We start from the raw sequence: 18614 nt of genomic DNA, 5'->3' as shown, positions 1-18614 counted from the left end.
CAAATGAATGAGAATTAGTTGACATATACCAACCCTTAAATGATCTGAGATGACCGAACACCTGAGAAAAGATGATGCCAACACCTCAGAGGACCTCAGAGGATGCCAACGCTCAGACAACATACAGAATTAACTAATTTTAAATTAGTTAAATATATTAAGGTTCTGCAATATATAAATATATTGTGGAAACTTAATTTCCTGTAGAGCTGCTTTGCAACAATTTGTATCGTAAAAAGCGCTATACAAATAAACTTGAACTTGAAACTTGAACATGTAGTTGACATGTAGTTATAAAGTTACTTATAGTTAGTAGAATGTCTAAAGTGGACTATCGAAATAAAGTGTAACCAAAACATTAAAACTGACAGTATGCCCACAAATTCCATACAGATACATGCACTGACCAAGTTACTCATCAAAACACCCTTATAATTCTTATGACCTAATGGAATTCACATTTTTGTGCATCAGTTAACAGTTCTAGAAGTACGGCTGCTCAGAGAGCTGTGATTGGTCCACTGCTGTCAGTGCATTAGACAGGTACAGCTGGTATCTTCAGTTGTTTCTCTGGGTGTTGTCCATTATAATGTTCGTCTTTCATTGACTCCTACTGTAAGTCATAAGAAGCTATAAGGCCATTGTTGCACGGTCAGAATTGGACCCCTGACCCCCTTACCCCCACCCCTTCTCTTCTCTAATGTGTGCAGTTTAGTAGATTCCTAATGTACGCCCTGGGACAAACCCTCTCCTCTCCTGTAGCCGTGCACCCTATCATACCACACTGAGCACGAATTCACACGAAACGCTTTTGAAATGGATATTGGACACTGGCAAGGTCAGCCAGATCATAAAGGTGTATGTGTGATTAGGGTGCACTCTTTCCATTAACTCTAGGAATGATCAAACATGTCCAGCAAGCATAAGTATCATTACCTATATCTATCTAAAGAGTAGATTTTAGTTATATACTGTTTCCTAAACTTGATTGAATTGATTTATAAGTTTATGCATTCTTGCAGCCACTTTTGTAAATGAAGCTTTTTTAAAGCAGGTTTGATTTGGCTCCAACACCCTTGGTGAAGTTACCATGCTGAAAGGTGATAGATTACTTCAAAAGACTGGTAAATTAAATACTTATCTTCTCTTTTCATTACCATTATAGAGTATGTTGCTGTTAGCATAAATATTCATTTAAATTTTGTTATGCAACTATACAACTGATATTAAGGGCAAATTGTGGCATGTAAAAGATGTTTTTGCTGTTAAAGGAATAGTTCACTCAAAATGGAATTTGCTGATAATGTACTCACCCTTTGGTCATCCAATATGTAGATGAGTTTGTTTCTCATCAGAGCAGATCTGGTTAAATTTAGCATTACAACACTTGCTCAGTGAATGGGTGCCGTCAGAATGAGAGTCCAAATATTGTTTTCTCCAGTGAAAATGTTTTCTAGTCAGATTGTGATGTTTGTATCAGCTATTTGGACTCTCATTCTGATGGCACCCATTCACGCCATTGGTGAGCAAGTGATGTAATGCTAAATTTCGTTCTTTTTGATCAAGAAGCAAGCTCATCTACATCTTAGAAGGCCTGAGGATGAGTACATTTTCATCAAATGCTCATCTCTGGTTATCTCTGGTTGAGCTTTACCTTTAAGGAATTCCTAATTAGTTGATTGTCACTAAAAATTAGATTACTGTCATGTCACTGTGTATAAATAGTACATTTCTTATATTTTGTTGCACTTGCAGTCTGAACAGGTTTATTAATGTTTTAATGAGAGTTTAGCTAGAATCTTAAGTGAAGTGCACTCGATTTTCCGGGTTTCACCACATATCATTCACAGATTACTGTTTAGAACACCGCCCCTTACTGTCTGGGTGTATTATTCATGATGCAAAATGTACTATTGATTGATAATTGACTGTATTGTGGCCCTGCTGGGACAGAAAGGACTGTGAGAGGAGATGGAGTGTCTGTTGTACAGTAATGACATTGAAATGCTTTAAAAGGCAAAGAAACACCTTCTTTTCTTATTTAAACATCCGGCCCTGAACTATCCCTTGCGGGTCTTCCATTAGGTTCCCGTGGAAAAAGCGGGTCCTCCCAGAAGAAGTGCCACCCCCACAGTGCGCCCACACATCCTGGGGTCCGGCCCCGCAGCCCAGGGGCCCGGCAGTCCCATCCGGCGCCCCCGAGCTGACTCTAAGAAAACAGGACTACTCTCCAAAGGAAAGAATCTATTGAAAAGGCTTGGTGCTGTCAAATAGTTTCACATAACTCTCTTCACAGCAGGGGGGTTAAGGAGGTTGGAATTGCAGAGAATTTACCTTAGAAGGTGGGAAAAAGAACATTTCTCCCGTCTTCTGTTTCTGTAATCACATGGATTGGCCATGGAAAAGAGAAAGGGAAATGGTGGAAACTAGGGCTTTCATGACCACAACTTCAGCTTTATGCCTTTGAAACTGTAATAAGTTCTGTTTGCCCATGTTTGATTCTCAAAAGCACAGAAATGCTCACTAATGTGAGTTACTAAGATGTCTTGTTATAAATATACAACAGAAGGGATGTTCTTGGATAATAAAATAAAATCTATATTTATTACATTTAATTGTTTCATTTTAGTGGATATTCAATTTATTATTAGTAGTATTATTTAATAAAGTTGTTCAATATTTAATAATAAATGTTATAATAAATTGAATAGCTCTTAATTCAAGAAAATGCAATGTTTTAATTTAACAGATATACTATTATTATTATTAAACTATATTTTTGGCACATTTTTCATCTAGATCTGCTGTTCTCAGAGAATAACCTAATAACCTAGCACAAAGTTTTAGGAGTTTAGCACAAATATGAAATGTAGGTTTTGCAGTGACTAGACACGGCTTGTATTTTTACAAATACCATGAGGGAAAACAGTGTGTTCTGCCACTTTTGAGTGGACTTTTCCTTTTTTCTTTTTTTAAGCACTGACAGGTCATGAAACTCCTAGTGGAAGTGAGCCTCCTCGTATTTGCCTTATTCAGTGCACAATGGTTTGTGTTGTGTCCAGTTCGTTGGGTGAGATTTGTCTGTGTCGTGTGCAGTCATGTCGATGCTTTCCTTCTCATCGCAGTGTATTTCGAATCTGTGTGACCAAGTGTTGTTGTTTTCTTGCAATGGGTGTCAAAAGTAGGGAAGGAGGGATTCTAACCTTGTTTCAACACTTTGGAAGGAACAAATGGTTCAAAAACCCATTAATATTAGCCCATTAAACCCATAAATTGTGCAGCTGAATGCAACAATTTGCATAAGAATGTTTTTATTTACGATTATCACACAGACGTTTTGTATGTTTTTGCAAAGAAGGCCCTTGATTTCCAGTTATTTAGCACAACTTATTCAGAGTTTTACATAAATCAGTTTGGTTATTGCCTCACTGATGCCTCTCCCAGCATTCAAATCATTCCAATAACATGATGCACATATTCCGTACTTGATAAGGATGAAGGAAATGAGCAATTGTGAATGTATGGCCAAGGAAAACCTTCCAATCTCCGTGATCTGTTTCATCCAGTCTGTACTGTATTTCTTTTCCATACATTGTTCATTTTATTTGTTTGTCATTTCACCCCTTCATTTTGTCCTGAACCAAGATACTAAAAGTAGGTTTGCAAGTATGGACCGAGACTGCCAAAAAAACATTCTGTATATCTTGTACAATTTTCAGCCAAAATTCCAGGTGTTTTAATTCATCAGAATAACTGTATTTTTTTTTCTTCTTTTTTTTTTGCTGAATCATAAATCATAAGATGTTACAGAGCATCGCTTCTATATGTTTGAGTGACTGCTGCTCTTTTTGTACTTTTTGCCCATTTGTACATTCTTTTTAAATGTTTATACTTGCTTTTCAGACTGCCTTTTTTGTACATTAAACTTTATAATCTGACTGTGCAAGCTTTCCTCATGGTGTCTACAAACCATAATGTTTTAAAGTCTGCAACTGTGTGCTAGCTTTATGAAAAAGAATTATAAGCCTATATTGATGGTTATAAAATATTGTGTGAGTGTGCATGTGCAGTTTTATATCATAATAAATTTGATATTTTATACACACCGTTGTATGTGTTTATTTTATTAACTCAAGTCAAGTTTGTGCAGTTTTACAGGTGAGTGAATGAGCTATTTTGATGTTATAGGGTTGATAAAATACTGTATAATCACATACTTCCAAAAGATGGCGCCCAAAGTCCATAATTGCCTGGCGATGTAGCGATGTAGCTGTTCTTTAATATCACCTACCACATTGTAAAGTCGTAAAATCAAAGATCAGCTCTTTTCCGTTCCGTCCTGCACAAACTTTTTTGCAGAATAACTAACCACATTTTCATGCACTCTGTTTGTTTTTAGCTCTGCAGCTCCACCTTATCGGTTTTTTTTTATCTAAAAAATGACATCATTAGGCCTACAGAATTCCCACGTGCAGATGCTCAATCATCACTGGAGCAGAAAAAGTGGAATGGCACTGAGGATCTCGAATTGGCCCTTTTTTTTAAATAGTTTGCTGTGTAGTTGAATTGTAATACACTGATGCGATTGTGTAAATTCAGAAGCACCATAAAGGTGGCGTTGTCACTGGATACCTGTTACTAATCTCAACGCTACTCTGGATAAGCCAATAACTGTTGCTTGAGATTACTGTGTAAGGTTATAGAGACTGACGAAACGGAATTCCTTTCAGATGTCAGGTATAATATTTTTTTGTACTGGACAGATTTCGTTACACCATAACTCTAATCTACACTAAGTCAAAGATGCGAATCAATGGGGGATTCGGCTTTCTTGAGCCTCCATACGCCCCCTGCAGGAAAACAACTTCGTGTCCCATAAAACAGTGTAGTAACGTTTACCGCCCAAAGGGCTCAACCCACTGATGAGAGCGCGCGCGCGCGTGCGCGTGTTCTTCATCTTCATCAGAGCGCGAGCGCAGCGCGCGACACTCACAGACTCTAAAGACGATGGATTATAACTGAATTTAGCTGCCAACTACAAGTGATCTTCATACCTGCTGCTGGTCATTTTGAACATCATATTCTGACGCACTCATATTTTTTTTCCTTACAAATATACCTTAACAATATCTTTACATTGTAAGCGCAATGATTTTGTTCGTTTACCATTAACGGCGCAATATAGGTTTTAAGTTTGTACGTTAACTTTTTTATTGCTAAAAACTCCTTTGAAAACAATGGACTTAATAAACTTTAAAGTACTAACGTTACTTATGACTCTCCTGACTGTTCAGGTAAGATCATTTGTTTTATGGACAGAAGAAACATTTTTAATGTGAGTTTTAATGCAAAGTCGCTTGATAAGTTGAATGTTTTATTTCTTTCAGGTTCGTAGTGACATATCACCGTCAAAACATCCAGGTAATCAGTTCAAATTACCAAATGCATGTTTTACTTCAAAACTCGAAGAAATGTGTCATAAAAACCTAATTTCGTTGTTTTATTTAGACAATAAAATTTTATACACTAATAAAACCGTAAGAGATTAATCTAAAATTAAACCAAGGATGACTTTTTTTCCTCACTTATGTTCAATGAAAAAGGTTAATTTAATTTAGCACAATCTTTTTATTATGTAGGCCTACTTGGTAGGCTATAATAAATATAAATGATTGTTTGTAGGCCTAACGTACTGGCGATTTAAAGACACGATTGAAACTGAATTTTAAATGTCCATTTTTTTTTAAAGTTCCCTTATTTGTCGTAAAACTCTCAATACGTCATCGTAATCACAGTAATAATATCACGGATGGACATTTAACACTGATATTTCCGTTAACTATACATAGAAACCAACATCCTCATTCACAATAACACTTTCTGCTCAACTTTTGCTCTAAATTTGATCGAGTTTAATAAAAATTATACGTTTGACTAAGGAAAATTGATTCAGCACTGAGATCATCTTTTGGCAGTTGTGAAATGTTATGACATATGTTATGAAACTCAGAAAATGAGGCAGTGCATATAGAAAATGAATTAGGAAAGAAACTAAGTATATATAGAGAGAGCGATAAAGTATGTAGCTTTTCTGAAAATAATTAAAAACTAATGAAACTTATCATTTTGTCTCTTTGGAAGTTAAAGGAATTTTGAATTTTATTATTGGAATATGTAAATTATTTACAACTAAATAGCTGTCTTTGAATATGGATAGAAAATTCCAGATTTGGTTGATTCTCAAAAGGCAGGAGTAGTTATTAGTCTTAAGAGATCTTACCTTACAGTCCAGGTTAAGCACGATTAATAGGCTCTTGTGGATGTTTGGTTCTCTACACACAGAATATTGCAGCCAAATTAAATATTTAATCCAAATTGACCAGCAGAGACAAGTCTGAAACAATGACAACCAACATGCAATAAAACTGTCTCAAGATCATTTCCGTGAACCCCTCTGTCAGTGTCAACAATAATAAGAATAAACAGAAAACAGTCAAGCTCAAGAATATTTAAATGATGCTGGATTGACTACAAACTGTCACTGTAATGTTTTTACATGTGTGTGTATATTTGTGTGTATACTGTATGGACGTGTGTGTGTTTTGATCAGGCCTGCAGGTGCTGGCCACAGCTTCACACTACTGGCCTCTGGATTCAGTGGAAGGGATCCACAGCCTCTCAGACCAGATTGGGAACAGAACAGGTCATGTTAATGGGACTAATATAAGTATGTCACACCTGCTTTGTCTGTCTGTCTTTCTTTCTTTCTTTCTTTCTTTCTTTCTTTCTGTCACAGCTGTTTAACATTCCTCCATGGTCACGTCTTAGTTGCAGAAATCTCTGTGGCTTTGCAGCTGTCTTCAGTTCTTAAAACAAAATGATTTCCTCATTTGATTCGAAACGTTGAGGACTTACATGATTACCTCAGTTGTGATGAAGACAAACGACTATGACATTTAAGGGTGTCAGAAGTATGTACAGTTTTTCTCAGTGACTTACTGGTCCACTTGGATTTTTAGCTGTCCAAACTCACCAACATACATCACTATAGTCAGATAGCTCTGCAATGCCCTCAACAGATCTGCTGAAAAATTGTGCATGTTAGACAAACAACCGCACGTCATTCCATAGCTGCAGTATATTCCCAGTATAAGTACAGTATGGCAGTTGTTCTGTGCTGGCTAATTCAGAACAAATGGAGGGCTGAGAGGAATTCTCTAGGCCTCTCAGACTTGTCAATACAATGTATCACATGTGCAGATCTAAAAGATATCTTAAAATCTGACTGCTGCTTTGAATGTTACACTGAGACACTAGTCATCTTATCTATCCACCATGTCTGCCTGAGTGTCTCACAATGTCCCTTTTTTCTGTTTCATGTCTCTGTGCTCATTTGTACATGTGTCTGTTGCTGAATCACTTGTTTTTTTTTTCATCTCACTTTCTTTGTTGTTTCCACGTTCTCTCCATCACAGCTGTCAGAATCCACAACCACACTGTCCTGACTACCCATAATTCTTCCTCTGTGTATACCAATGACTCTGCCTACACTAACATTTCCGCCACTGTAGGTGAGGCTCTTACACATGTTCACTTACTAGTTCAAAGCTATGAGTCTTGGGGAATAGTGTTAGGGCCTATACATTCATGTAACCTTGTATATCAGCAGGACGTCATTAGGAGAGGGTAAACTAAAAAACTCTGATATATGACCATTTACATTAGGGTAATTGAAGCATGCATTGTTTAGTGCTGTTTAATCTGGCATTCTTCACTGAAATCAAACCTTTCATACGCTTTACGACTGATTTTATTGGATCCAGTGTGTTTGTGAAACTGCGTTTGAAAACCTTGTCCCATTTCGGAAATCTGCTGTATGTGGTGTGATTTCTTATGTCAGTTCATTTAAAACAAATGTCCCAGTCAAAATTGTCCAGTCGTTTGTATCTAATTGATAAAGTAGCATTGCAAGAGTGCTGATATTTAGTATAACAGTGTTCCACTGTTTGAATCCTTTCACTTGTCTTTGTTTGCTACATTAATTCTGATTTCATTGGCAAAGAAAAAAAAAAAAAAGTCAAGACTGACACTTTATATGGTCAGTAATGTAAATGTATATTGCTGACCATAAGTGTATATTACTTAATGTAAGCGTATATTACTTATGGTCAATAAGATTTTTTTTAAACGTGTATGCATTTATCTGATCAAAAATATAGTTAATAAACAGTAACATTTTTACAATAAAATAACTGTTTTCTATTTTAATATATTTTAAAATGTAATTTATTCCTGTGATGGCAAAGCTGAATTTTCAGCAGCTGTTACTGCAGTCTTCAGAACTCCTGTATCCTTTAGAAATCATTCTAATATGCTGATTTTGTGCTCAAAAACATTTCTTATTAAGTTGAAAATAGTTGTGCTGCTTAATATTTCTGTGGAAAACATGATACTTCTTTGTTTTTTTTTGGATAAAAATTCAAAAGCACTTTGTGACACTGTTTTTACTATAAATTTGTATCAATTTAATGCATCCTTGCTGAATAAAAATATAATTTTTTGAATTTCCTTTCACAAAAGAAAAAATCCTACTGACCCCAAACTTTATATATAGTGTAGTATGTCTGAAATTGCAACAGCTAAACAAGCTTTTTATTTAAAAATGTAAAAAAGTAATAAAAAAATTAAAATGATAATAATAATAAAAACCCTGAGCAGTTTAAAAAATAAACAATCCTAAAAATAGTGTTCCTTTCAAACAGTCCACCATTTTGAAATGTTACTGAAGTATTCAAGTAAAAACTTCCAGTGCAACTTATACAGTATTTATTATAATTCTGATAGCATATAAAGACAGCATTAATTTCAGCATGGCTTGCTTACAGTATGTGATTTTGTAATTCAGATCTCTTTTGTGTACATTATTTTTCCTGTAGGAAACCTTTTATTGATATTTCAGTTGCCTCAAAATTTCATTCAAAAAAGCCACATATAAGGTACTTCTGCACAATACTTCCCAAAGGCATGCCGATACCCTGGATCTCACTGCATAGATGGATGTTCGGTCCTCTGTCCTCTTTATCTCTCTGCCCTCACAGTACAACTGTTGTTCACTCACTCCATACTTTAGTCTGTCTCCTCTATGTCTTCTGCCATCCACTGTGTCTTTACTGAGCACTCTTTTCCATGATCATCTCTTCTCTCAACTCATCCATTCATGAGGTGCGATGGTGCTGCGGCTCCCACTGTGATCCACAGATCCTGGCTTTATCGGTCTAATAAAGGAGGATTTATTGAACAAAGTCACTGCATTCAAAGAACAACTTACCATTGACAAAAAAACAGACAACCGTGGATCATCTGCAGTTCAGTTGTTCAGATGGGGGCTTTTTAATTCCCCCGATCCTCATAATTCAGTACATCTGTTCTTGTTTTAGAGTACTCTATTTATTTACTATTTTTACTATATGGGTGAAAGGTTAGGATTTCCTCATAAAGTCTCTAGTCAATACATCACATGAACAAATGACTTTGTTGAACATAAAACAGCTCTCTTTCCTGTTAGACTATCAATCATTATTCACCTAAAACGTTCAGGTTTTAATCTGTGTTAGATAAAAAAGGAAAGAATGATGAAGTAGGTTTGTGCAAGAGATGATTATGAACTGTCATGTCTTCTGAAATTAATTGCAAGTGTTATAATCTTGTTGGTTGCTCTCTCATCATGTAGACATTGTAGAAGGAATGGTGAATAAGGGTATCTATCTGAACGGTGATAATGGAGCCACTTTCCTTCACTTTGGCAACTATAAAGACTCCTGCATAAGTGATCCTGATCTGTGTGGACCTGCCGGTGAGTTTTTATTGTCCTTCTTCACTCTTTTCTATTGTTATAGAAGTGCATGAACATCTTTATATGGTCATAGATGTATGACAGTTGAGTAATGTGTTGTTCAGGTTATACATGACGTAATAAAGGCTAATGGTTCAAAATTAAGATTATATTTCTCAAGAGCAAATATATCAGCTTACATCAAGCGCTTTGTGCGTGAAAGCTGATATCATCTGTTATTCATCTTCTCACATCAGCGCACATTCCTTTGCTTTCAAAAACAGAGAATATATTGTATTTATATTTATTTTCCAAGGCTTGACCAAAGTAAGCCTTTGCGATATTGTTTGTGAAGAAGCGGCCTGGATCTAATAAAGAAGCTTTTGTTTAAAGTTAGATATCCGAACGTATTGGAAAAAGAGCTTGGTTTTTGGTTGTAGCCAGAGGATTATGAAAATCAGACTTAAAAGCTTAAATGTATTAATACGTCACTCTTTGTTATTCATTTATTATTTTAAAAATTTACTAATTTACATCAAATTACAATATATTTGTAATATATTGTATGTTAAATATGAATATTAAAACATTGTTCAAATAAAGGGATTTTGAATGAATAAATGCAATTATTTGGGCAACAAATCACAGCCTAAATACTGTAACGTACTGTAAGCTGTATTATGTAGTAGTATTCTTCTCAAAGTTTCTTTGTGTCAATGTGCCCAAGACTACCTTGTGCTCAACACTAATACTTTGTTTAACTCTTACTCCTGGACAGGGATAACCTTCTCCTTCTTCTGGAAAAATAATGAAGTAGATTCACGTTTTGCGATTGCATCCGGAGGTAAAAGCACCTCAAGTGGTTTCTCTGTCTACTCCAACCCTTATGGCGGATACGTGGAGTTCTACACGAGAGGAGATTCCAAGACATGGAAAGCACATATTCAATTTCCAGGTAGTTATTATTTGAGAGTGTGGGGGGAATTTTAGTTCAGGATGTGGAAAGTGCTTAAATCGTTTTGGGGAACCATAGTATTTAGCCTTATCTTTAAAGCCAAAAAATATTTCCCATGATCTCAAATACATTCTGGTTTGGAATTACATTTGCAGTCTAACCATAAATATTTTGAATATGTAGTTTTGTGCATAATTATATTGATTACATCCAGATGTCCAAAAGTACTCGAGTCGATAGGCTGCAGAAGAAATTTTCTCTGTTAGACTTGACAGAGTGATTTAAATTTGTGTGAAAAGAAATGGAAGTGTGAGTGAAAAAGTAGCTCAAGTCAAATCATTCAGCTCCCCCAGAAAATAATTTATTTTCTTTCATCTAAAATTTTCCAGTCATTTGGGGATTTGTGTCATTTCCAGAATATATATTTAGTATCTGGCGGTGATTGTACACTACAGTTTAAAAGTTTGGGGTCAATAATATATATTTTTAAATACATCTGTGACATTTATAATGTAATTAACATTTCTATTTTGAATAATTGACGTTTTTTTAACTTTCTGCTCATCAGAGAATCCTGAAAATATGTATCAGAATTTCCACAAAAATATTGGTGCACCACAACTGTTTAAAACATTGATAATAATAAGAAATATTTCTTGAGCACCAAGTCATTTTAGAATGATTTCTGAAGGATCATGTGACACTGAAGACTTGGAGTAATGGCTGCTGGAAATGCAGCTTTGCAATCACAGGAATACATTTTAAAATGTATTCAAATAGAAAACAGTTATTTTAAATTGTAATAGTATTTCACAGTATTACTGTTTTTACTGTATTTTGATCAAATAAATGCACCCTCTAGGATAAAGTCAGAAAATTAACAAGATCCCCAAGAATCGTCTCTAAGACTAAAAATGGGTATTACCAAAGCATAAACCAATTCTTCGAAAAGAGAGACATTAAAACATTACGTACCGAGTGGGATGATGTGATGATACATGCTCCATGTGCTATTTTATCCCTGGACAGATGAAATGAGCCATTGACAGTTCAGCTCAGAGTTTATGTATACCATGTCTTATTGGCTTCATTATAAGCTGATGAAGTCCATTCTACATGCTGTCTTCAGCTCTAAGTTTCCGTTCATTTTAAACTTGTGTTTTATGGACCCAGACACTATGAGTAGATCTGGAAATAATATTACTATTATCTTTATTTCCAAACAGTCAAAACATGAAATCTGTGTATTCTTGTTTGAAATTTAATTTGCTGGCTTCCTCTCTCCTGTCATCTCTGTCTTTATCTAGGGCCCTACTGGACACATGTGCTCTTTACATGGACCCAAATGGAGGGGTTAAAGGTCTACATTAATGGGACATTCAGTGTCGGAGACCCCACAGGAAATGTTTCTCTTAACTACGGCGATCCCTATGCTGACTTGGTCATTGGCACAGGAAACACTGGGAATTACAACCACTATGCCACAGGGTCCTTCGATGAGTTTGTGATTTGGGAGAGGGCCTTGTCCCCTCAGGATATCTGGATGTACTACAAAGCAGCCATTGGTAAGTTATTATGGAGCTCATTGTGATTCAAATCTGCTGTCATTAACATTTTATTTATCTATCGGTTTATTTTCTCTGTGGCAGCCTTCACTTGTCCCAACCATGTGCTTCTCTGCAGTTGTCAGCCATTGCCGTTGTTGTCAGGACTTCCCAAATTAGCTGCACTTGATCTTTGGTGTCTCTGGCTTGTCCCAACTTGCCTTTTAGCAGATGGTAGCACCCCATGCTTTTCAATATATTAAATACTCCTGGTTAATTCTGTCTGTCTTTTGAAGTACAATATCAATTTAAGCCAGGCTCACACTGTGCGATTTTTAATAATCTTTTGCGATTGCTGCTTGTCACACTGTACGAACATGATCCCCATGTCAGACTGTAGGATCTCAGTTGTCTTAATGTCAGACTGTAGGACAGTCAAGACGCGATAAAAACGGACGTACTCAAGAAGACTTGTCCGGAGTTTTACGTCATCAATACGTGACCCGCGTTCTCTCGCTATAATGGTAGCTAGCAAACAACAGCAACGTGTAGCGTTAGTTTTATTAATTACATGCCTTTATGTTAAAAAAAAAAACAAAAAACGAAAAAGACGACGTGTGTGGAGCAAGTCATGGGCAAAAGAGGACTTTATGGACTTCCAGTTCTACAGAGCGAACTTGAGGTAATTTTGTTATTCGAGTTTAAACATCCTGCCCCTTAATAAATACACTTTAAGTAAACTTTACGTTGTACATATATTGTTTTTTACAAATAATGAATGGTTTGAAGTTGTCGCGCTAATTGCGTCATCAAGTTCAGTGCTCCTATTGGTTCTTGGTTTGACGGTCGTCGTAGGAGATGTCACACTGCAGGAAACTTGAGGAAAGTGTCTGAAATCTTCTGACACTGCCAGAATTTAATCGGAGGAAAAAATTGATCGCAACGGCCATTAATCGGCTGTCTGTGAACATGTCAAACCAGCGATCTAGACAACCGATTTTAGCCTAGGATTATAGGAATCTTTTAGGATGTTAGGATTTTCAAAATTTGTCTCAGACGAACAAATCGTGGCCAAAATCGCACAGTGTGAGCCGGGCTTAAGACACTGAACAATTGATCATTTAAGCAATGCTTAAATGTATGATTGCATTGAATATAGAAATGATTAAACGTAGCATTAAAAGTAGCATCTGCACACAAAACTGGTTTTTGAAGTATAAATCTTTAAAATAAAATAAATGCCACTTGAGTTGATATTTTGTAATCTAATAACATTTTCAAGTGTGGCTTAGGTCTGCTAATATTTTTTTGGAGCAACAAATAATTTTGAATATTTTTGTGTTCATAGGTTCGGGGTCAGTAAGATTTTTTTAATCAGCAAGGATGCATTAAATTAATCAAAAGTAACAGTGAACATACATTACTTATAATCTTACAAAAGATTTTTATTTCAGATATATGCTTTCCATTCATTAAAGAATCTTTAAAAAAAAAAAAAAACGACCCAGGTTACGTATGTAACCCAGGTTCCCTGAAGGGAACGAGAGCTGCATCGGAAGACGCTATGGGAACGCCATCAGCGTAACCGACGCTCTGAATATCGTCTACACCTAGTCCGATAGAAGGGCGAGGCGTCACGGGCGGGGTGACGTCACGACCAGGAGGCATATAAGCACGTGAGGCAGAGCCCGCGTCAGCTTCATGTCATGAAGCAAGCGCTGGCAGGGATGCCGGAAGTATGGCTGCGAGACGCAGCTCTCGTTCCCTTCAGGGAACCTGGGTTACATACGTAACCTGGGTCGTTCCCTTCCAGGAACGTCGAGCTGCGTCGGAAGACGCTATGGGAACGCTATACCAACGCCGCCAGACTGACAAGTCCCTGCCTGATGTCAGGCCAAGAGGACAGAAGAGCCTGTAGTGGCTCGGATGTCGAGGTCGTAACCTGGCGAAGTCAGGGGCGTGGACTACCCAGCAGCGTCGCAGATGCCCTGATCGGTACATCTGTCCAAAAAAAAGGCCATACCTCTGGTTGAGTGCTCTCTGACTCCCAACGGATGGGCAAGCCCAGAGGCCTCGTAGGCAAGATTGACAGCATCCATCATCCACCTACCACAGGGCAGCTCTGTGGATGTACGTGCCCAGTGCTCACACTGGACACATACAGTTGTGCCTCTCCTGGCCGGGCTCCCCGAAGGGAGGAGGACAGAGGCCTGGAGTACGACTGGCTGTGGTATGACCGTTGGAACCTTCGGTACGTACCCCGCACAGGGGTAGAGAAAGACTTTCGCCGAACCGGGCACACAGTCAACATCGAAGGGGCCGCAGACAGGGCCTGAAGGCCACACACCCTCCTCAGAGAAGTGATGGCCAGAAAGAAGACGATCTTGATGGTGAGGAGTCCATCGGTTATCTCCTCGATAGGCTCAAGGTGCTCTGCACCGAACCTCAGAACCGCAGCCAGGTCCCACGTGGGGACGTGATCGTACAGGAGGCCTCAGCCTCAACGCACCGGAGGAAACGTGTAACTAGGGGGTGTCTGCCCACTGGCTGGCCACCGATAAGGGCGTGGTACGAAGAGATAGCTGCCACGTAGACCTTAACAGTGGAGTGGGTTAACCCTGCGGAGAAACGGGCCTGCAGGAACTCCAGAACTGCGCGAATCGGGCAGTTGACTGGGTCGAGCTGGCGGTCCCCGCACCAGGAAGTGAAAGAGTTTCCACTTCAAGGCGTACAGTTTCCTCGTAGAGGGAGCTCTGGATTGAAGGAGGGTCTCGACAACCTCGGTTGACAGACCGGAAGCTATGAGTTGCGCCCCTTCAGAGGCCATACCCACAGCTTCCATAGCTCCAGGCGGGGGTGCACGATAGTGCCCCCGGCCTGTGAGAGGAGATCTCTCCTGATCGGTACCTGCCACGGGGTGCCGTCGAGGAGAGAAATCAGGTCCGAGAACCATACTCGGCCCGGCCAGAACGGCGCTACCAACGGTAGACTGACCTCATCCCGGCGCACTCTCGCCAGAACTCCCGGGAGCAGAGCGATCGGGGGGAAGGCGTACAGACGGAGCCTCGGCCATGTCTGTACCATAGCGTCCAGTCCCGGAGGAGCTGGAGGAACCAGAGGGGACATTGCGCTGACTCTCGAGTGGCGAAGAGGTCCACCTGTGCCTGGCCAAAACCTTCCACGTCTGCTTCACCCCTCGGGGTGAAGCATCCATACCCGGGCCTCGGCCCCTGTCTCGACAGGACGCCTGCTCCCACATAAAGATGCCCAGGAATGTGCACAGCTCTCAGTGATAGGAGCTTGCCCTGGGACTACACAAGGATCTGGTGTGCCAGCTTATACAAGGGGCGCGACCGCAGACCTCCTTGGTGGTTGATGTAAGAGACCACTGCCGTGCTGTCGGTGCTCGCACAGCATGTGGGGATCTCTTAGGTCTGGGAGGAAGTGCTTGAGCGCACGGAACACAGCTAGGATCTCTAGCTGGTTGATATGCCACGTCAGGTGGCGACCATTCCACAGACCGCCCTGGGACCAAGGATTCCTCCACATGTCTAAGGCACGGACAGCGGCGTGACACTTTGACAGTGCGGAGCGAGTTTCCCCTCAGGGAGACCCCCTTGGTCTTGAGCCACCACTGTAGGGGCCTCATGTACAGCAGGCCAGAGGGAATCACACTGGACGCAGCTGCCATGAACCCAAGCAGTCTATTAATATTTAATATTAAGAGAAGAAAAGTAGAAAAAATAAAATAAAAGAATAAAATAAAAAGATAAGATAAAAAATATAAATATAAATGTGCAGGTCAGTATGTTGTTGACTTAAATAGTACTAAGAGGAATGTGCAAAATAATGTGCAAAAAAGTTGTACAGGGTATATAATAGCAGCAATATGAGGTAGAGAAAAATTATGAATAGCTTATTGATATGGTGATATTTACATGGAGTCAAGTGATGTTATGACACAGAGTTAGAGTTTAGGAGCCTGATTTGAGAGGCAGCGAAACCTCGTCAACGCTCGTCACGTCAACCTCCTCGGAGGAAGAAAGACGAAGCGTTGAGCCCTCGTCTCGGGGGGGAAGAGACCGCTTCCGAACCGCGAGACGGGCCGCCAGATCTGACGGATACGGGAGGAGATAGGGACCTGCCCATCTAACTCTCGCCGGCCAGATCAGCCTGTGAGTCCCACGAGTGTAGCCGCCGCTCTACCTAGGCAAAAGCGGGGCCGGCACCACGCGGGGAGCTCACAAAGGCTCCCTTCTCGAAGAGAGCCCTCCGAGTGCGGAGTGTGCGCAGCGAGAGCCGCTCACAATGCGGGCAGTCAGCTCCCTCGAGAGCCGCTGCCTCGCGCTCCACACTCAGGTAGACCACGCACAGATCATGTGTGTCCCCACTCGTAATGTAACGCAGACAGTGGACTAACACATAATCTGAAACGCGATCTAGGATCGCCCCCTGCTTTGGTCTTAGCTTTAGGGATGTCTACTTTCTTTTCTCAGGACATACAACACTAAATAAGACTCACAAAACAGATATGGACTGACAACACACAGAGCGCTTGCTGAATGACAAAAAGCTGACGCGGGCTCTGCCTCACGTGCTTATATGCCTCCTGGTCGTGACGTCTCGCCCTTCTATCGGACTAGGTGTAGACGATATTCAGAGCGTCGGTTACGCTGATGGCGTTCCCATAGCGTCTTCCGACACAGCTCGACGTTCCTGGAAGGGAACTTGTTTACATCATGTTTTCCAGTTGCAGCACAACTGTTTTCAATACTGATAAAAATAAGACGTTTTGTAAGCTCCAAATCAGCAATATTAGAATGATTTCTGAAGGATAGTGTAACACTGAAGACTGAAGTAATGCATTGCCATTATGGGATTAAATTACATTTTAAAATATGTTCAAATGGAAAGCATTTTTTTATTGTAATAATGATATTCCCCAATATTATTGTTTTACTCTATTTTTGATCAAATAAATTCAAATGCAAGTAAAGTCTTGGTCAACATAAAAAAAAAAAAAAAAAAAAACTTTCCAATCCCAAACTTTTGAATGGTAAATCATCTAGATTAATACAAAGAGAAAAGTGTACTTTGAAGTGCCATTGGTGGAGATCATGGCATTTGGATTTCAGAATGTTTTTTTGACTATGGATAAAAAACATCTGCAATGCTGCTGCTTTGCTTTTTTTGCCATTATTGGAGTTATTGCCCTGCATCCAGGTTATTATAGAAAGGAAGAAACATTTGAAGACAATTTCCTTCAGAGACACTAGTCCACATTCCACCAGTCCTCAAACAAACCACATTGAAACGCACTGTTGAAATAACATTATATGTTTGTATGTGTCCTTGAAGGCAGTTTTGTTGGCTTTGGTCATAACTGCGCATATCTTTACCTTATATGTAGGTGGCGGCGGGACGAGTTTTATATCAGGGTTTTGTTTTCTTTTAAACTGCAAGTGTTTGGAGCCTCATTTGGGCAGCTGGTTGAAGTTTCTTGCAGGCAAGATGTTCAGTGTGGCAGAGACTAATTTAAGCTCCAATAAGTGTACAAATGGTTTCCATCTTCATCGGTATCAGAGAGCAGACCAATGAGGTCTTCAACACCTGGAGAAAACTATCCGTTAGCATTCCCATTCATCTCAATGCCATTTGGCAAATGCCTACCATAATGGTGTAGTTACAGAATCTGCCAGCAAGGGCTAACAGGGCCATGCTAATTAGACAAACCTTGACCTTTTAGACAGACAGCACAAAAAGCTTGAAGTCATGCCTTTTCCATTACCATATGAAGAACTAAAGAAAATTACATTAAGTACAATAGTGGACTGGTCACCTGGAAGGCCAAACCTGGCGTGATGCATTTTCAGTATTTTTGTCTGTTTTCCAGTAAATACATATTTAAACATCCTTAAAACAAGACACGTTTACTGGAAAAGTAATTGGCTAATCGTTTTATTGTTATCAACAGTATTATCCATAAAATAAATACTTTGGATCTGCATGAATGTGAAATGTAAAATCTTGCTAAAATTCAATACCCTGTCTCCAATACCTTAATTTTAAAATACATTTATATCTCAACTATTTTGTTTCTCAAGTAAATTATTAAAACTTTTATGGTGCAGCTTTACAATTTACTTCCATAAAACATCCATACTGGCACTTTAAAAAATATGGATCCATGGCTCTTTTAAAGAGGGATAATAGTGATTATGTAGGTCGATGTTGGCACTCTGGAGGAGGTGTTGGCCACCACTTTAGAAACTGTGAAATATAT

At 39.1% G+C, this 18614-nt stretch overlaps 1 protein-coding gene across 2 annotated transcripts in view; it reads left to right on the top strand.

Annotated features, from left to right (window-relative positions):
• Window positions 1-4948: 4948 nt before the first annotated feature.
• LOC306848150 (adhesion G-protein coupled receptor D1-like) overlaps window positions 4949-18614 on the top strand; it is a 55112-nt gene continuing 41446 nt past the window's right edge. The window contains exons 1-6 of one of the 2 annotated variants that reach the window (XM_079382521.1): window positions 4949-5294; window positions 5388-5421; window positions 6611-6703; window positions 9731-9853; window positions 10611-10787; window positions 12095-12352. In XM_079382521.1, coding sequence (XP_079238647.1) covers window positions 5238-5294; window positions 5388-5421; window positions 6611-6703; window positions 9731-9853; window positions 10611-10787; window positions 12095-12352 — 742 coding nt within the window. In that variant the 5' untranslated portion in view covers window positions 4949-5237. Of the gene's footprint in view, window positions 5295-5387; window positions 5422-6610; window positions 6728-9730; window positions 9854-10610; window positions 10788-12094; window positions 12353-18614 lie in introns of both variants that reach the window. The other variant, XM_079382520.1, reaches the window with a different exon arrangement.

This window comes from Barbus barbus (assembly GCF_936440315.1).
Source record: "Barbus barbus genome assembly, chromosome: 28".
Taxonomy (NCBI): Eukaryota; Metazoa; Chordata; class Actinopteri; order Cypriniformes; family Cyprinidae; genus Barbus; species Barbus barbus.
Note: the sequence above shows the minus strand (reverse complement) of the source record. Positions and strands in the feature narration are given on the sequence as shown.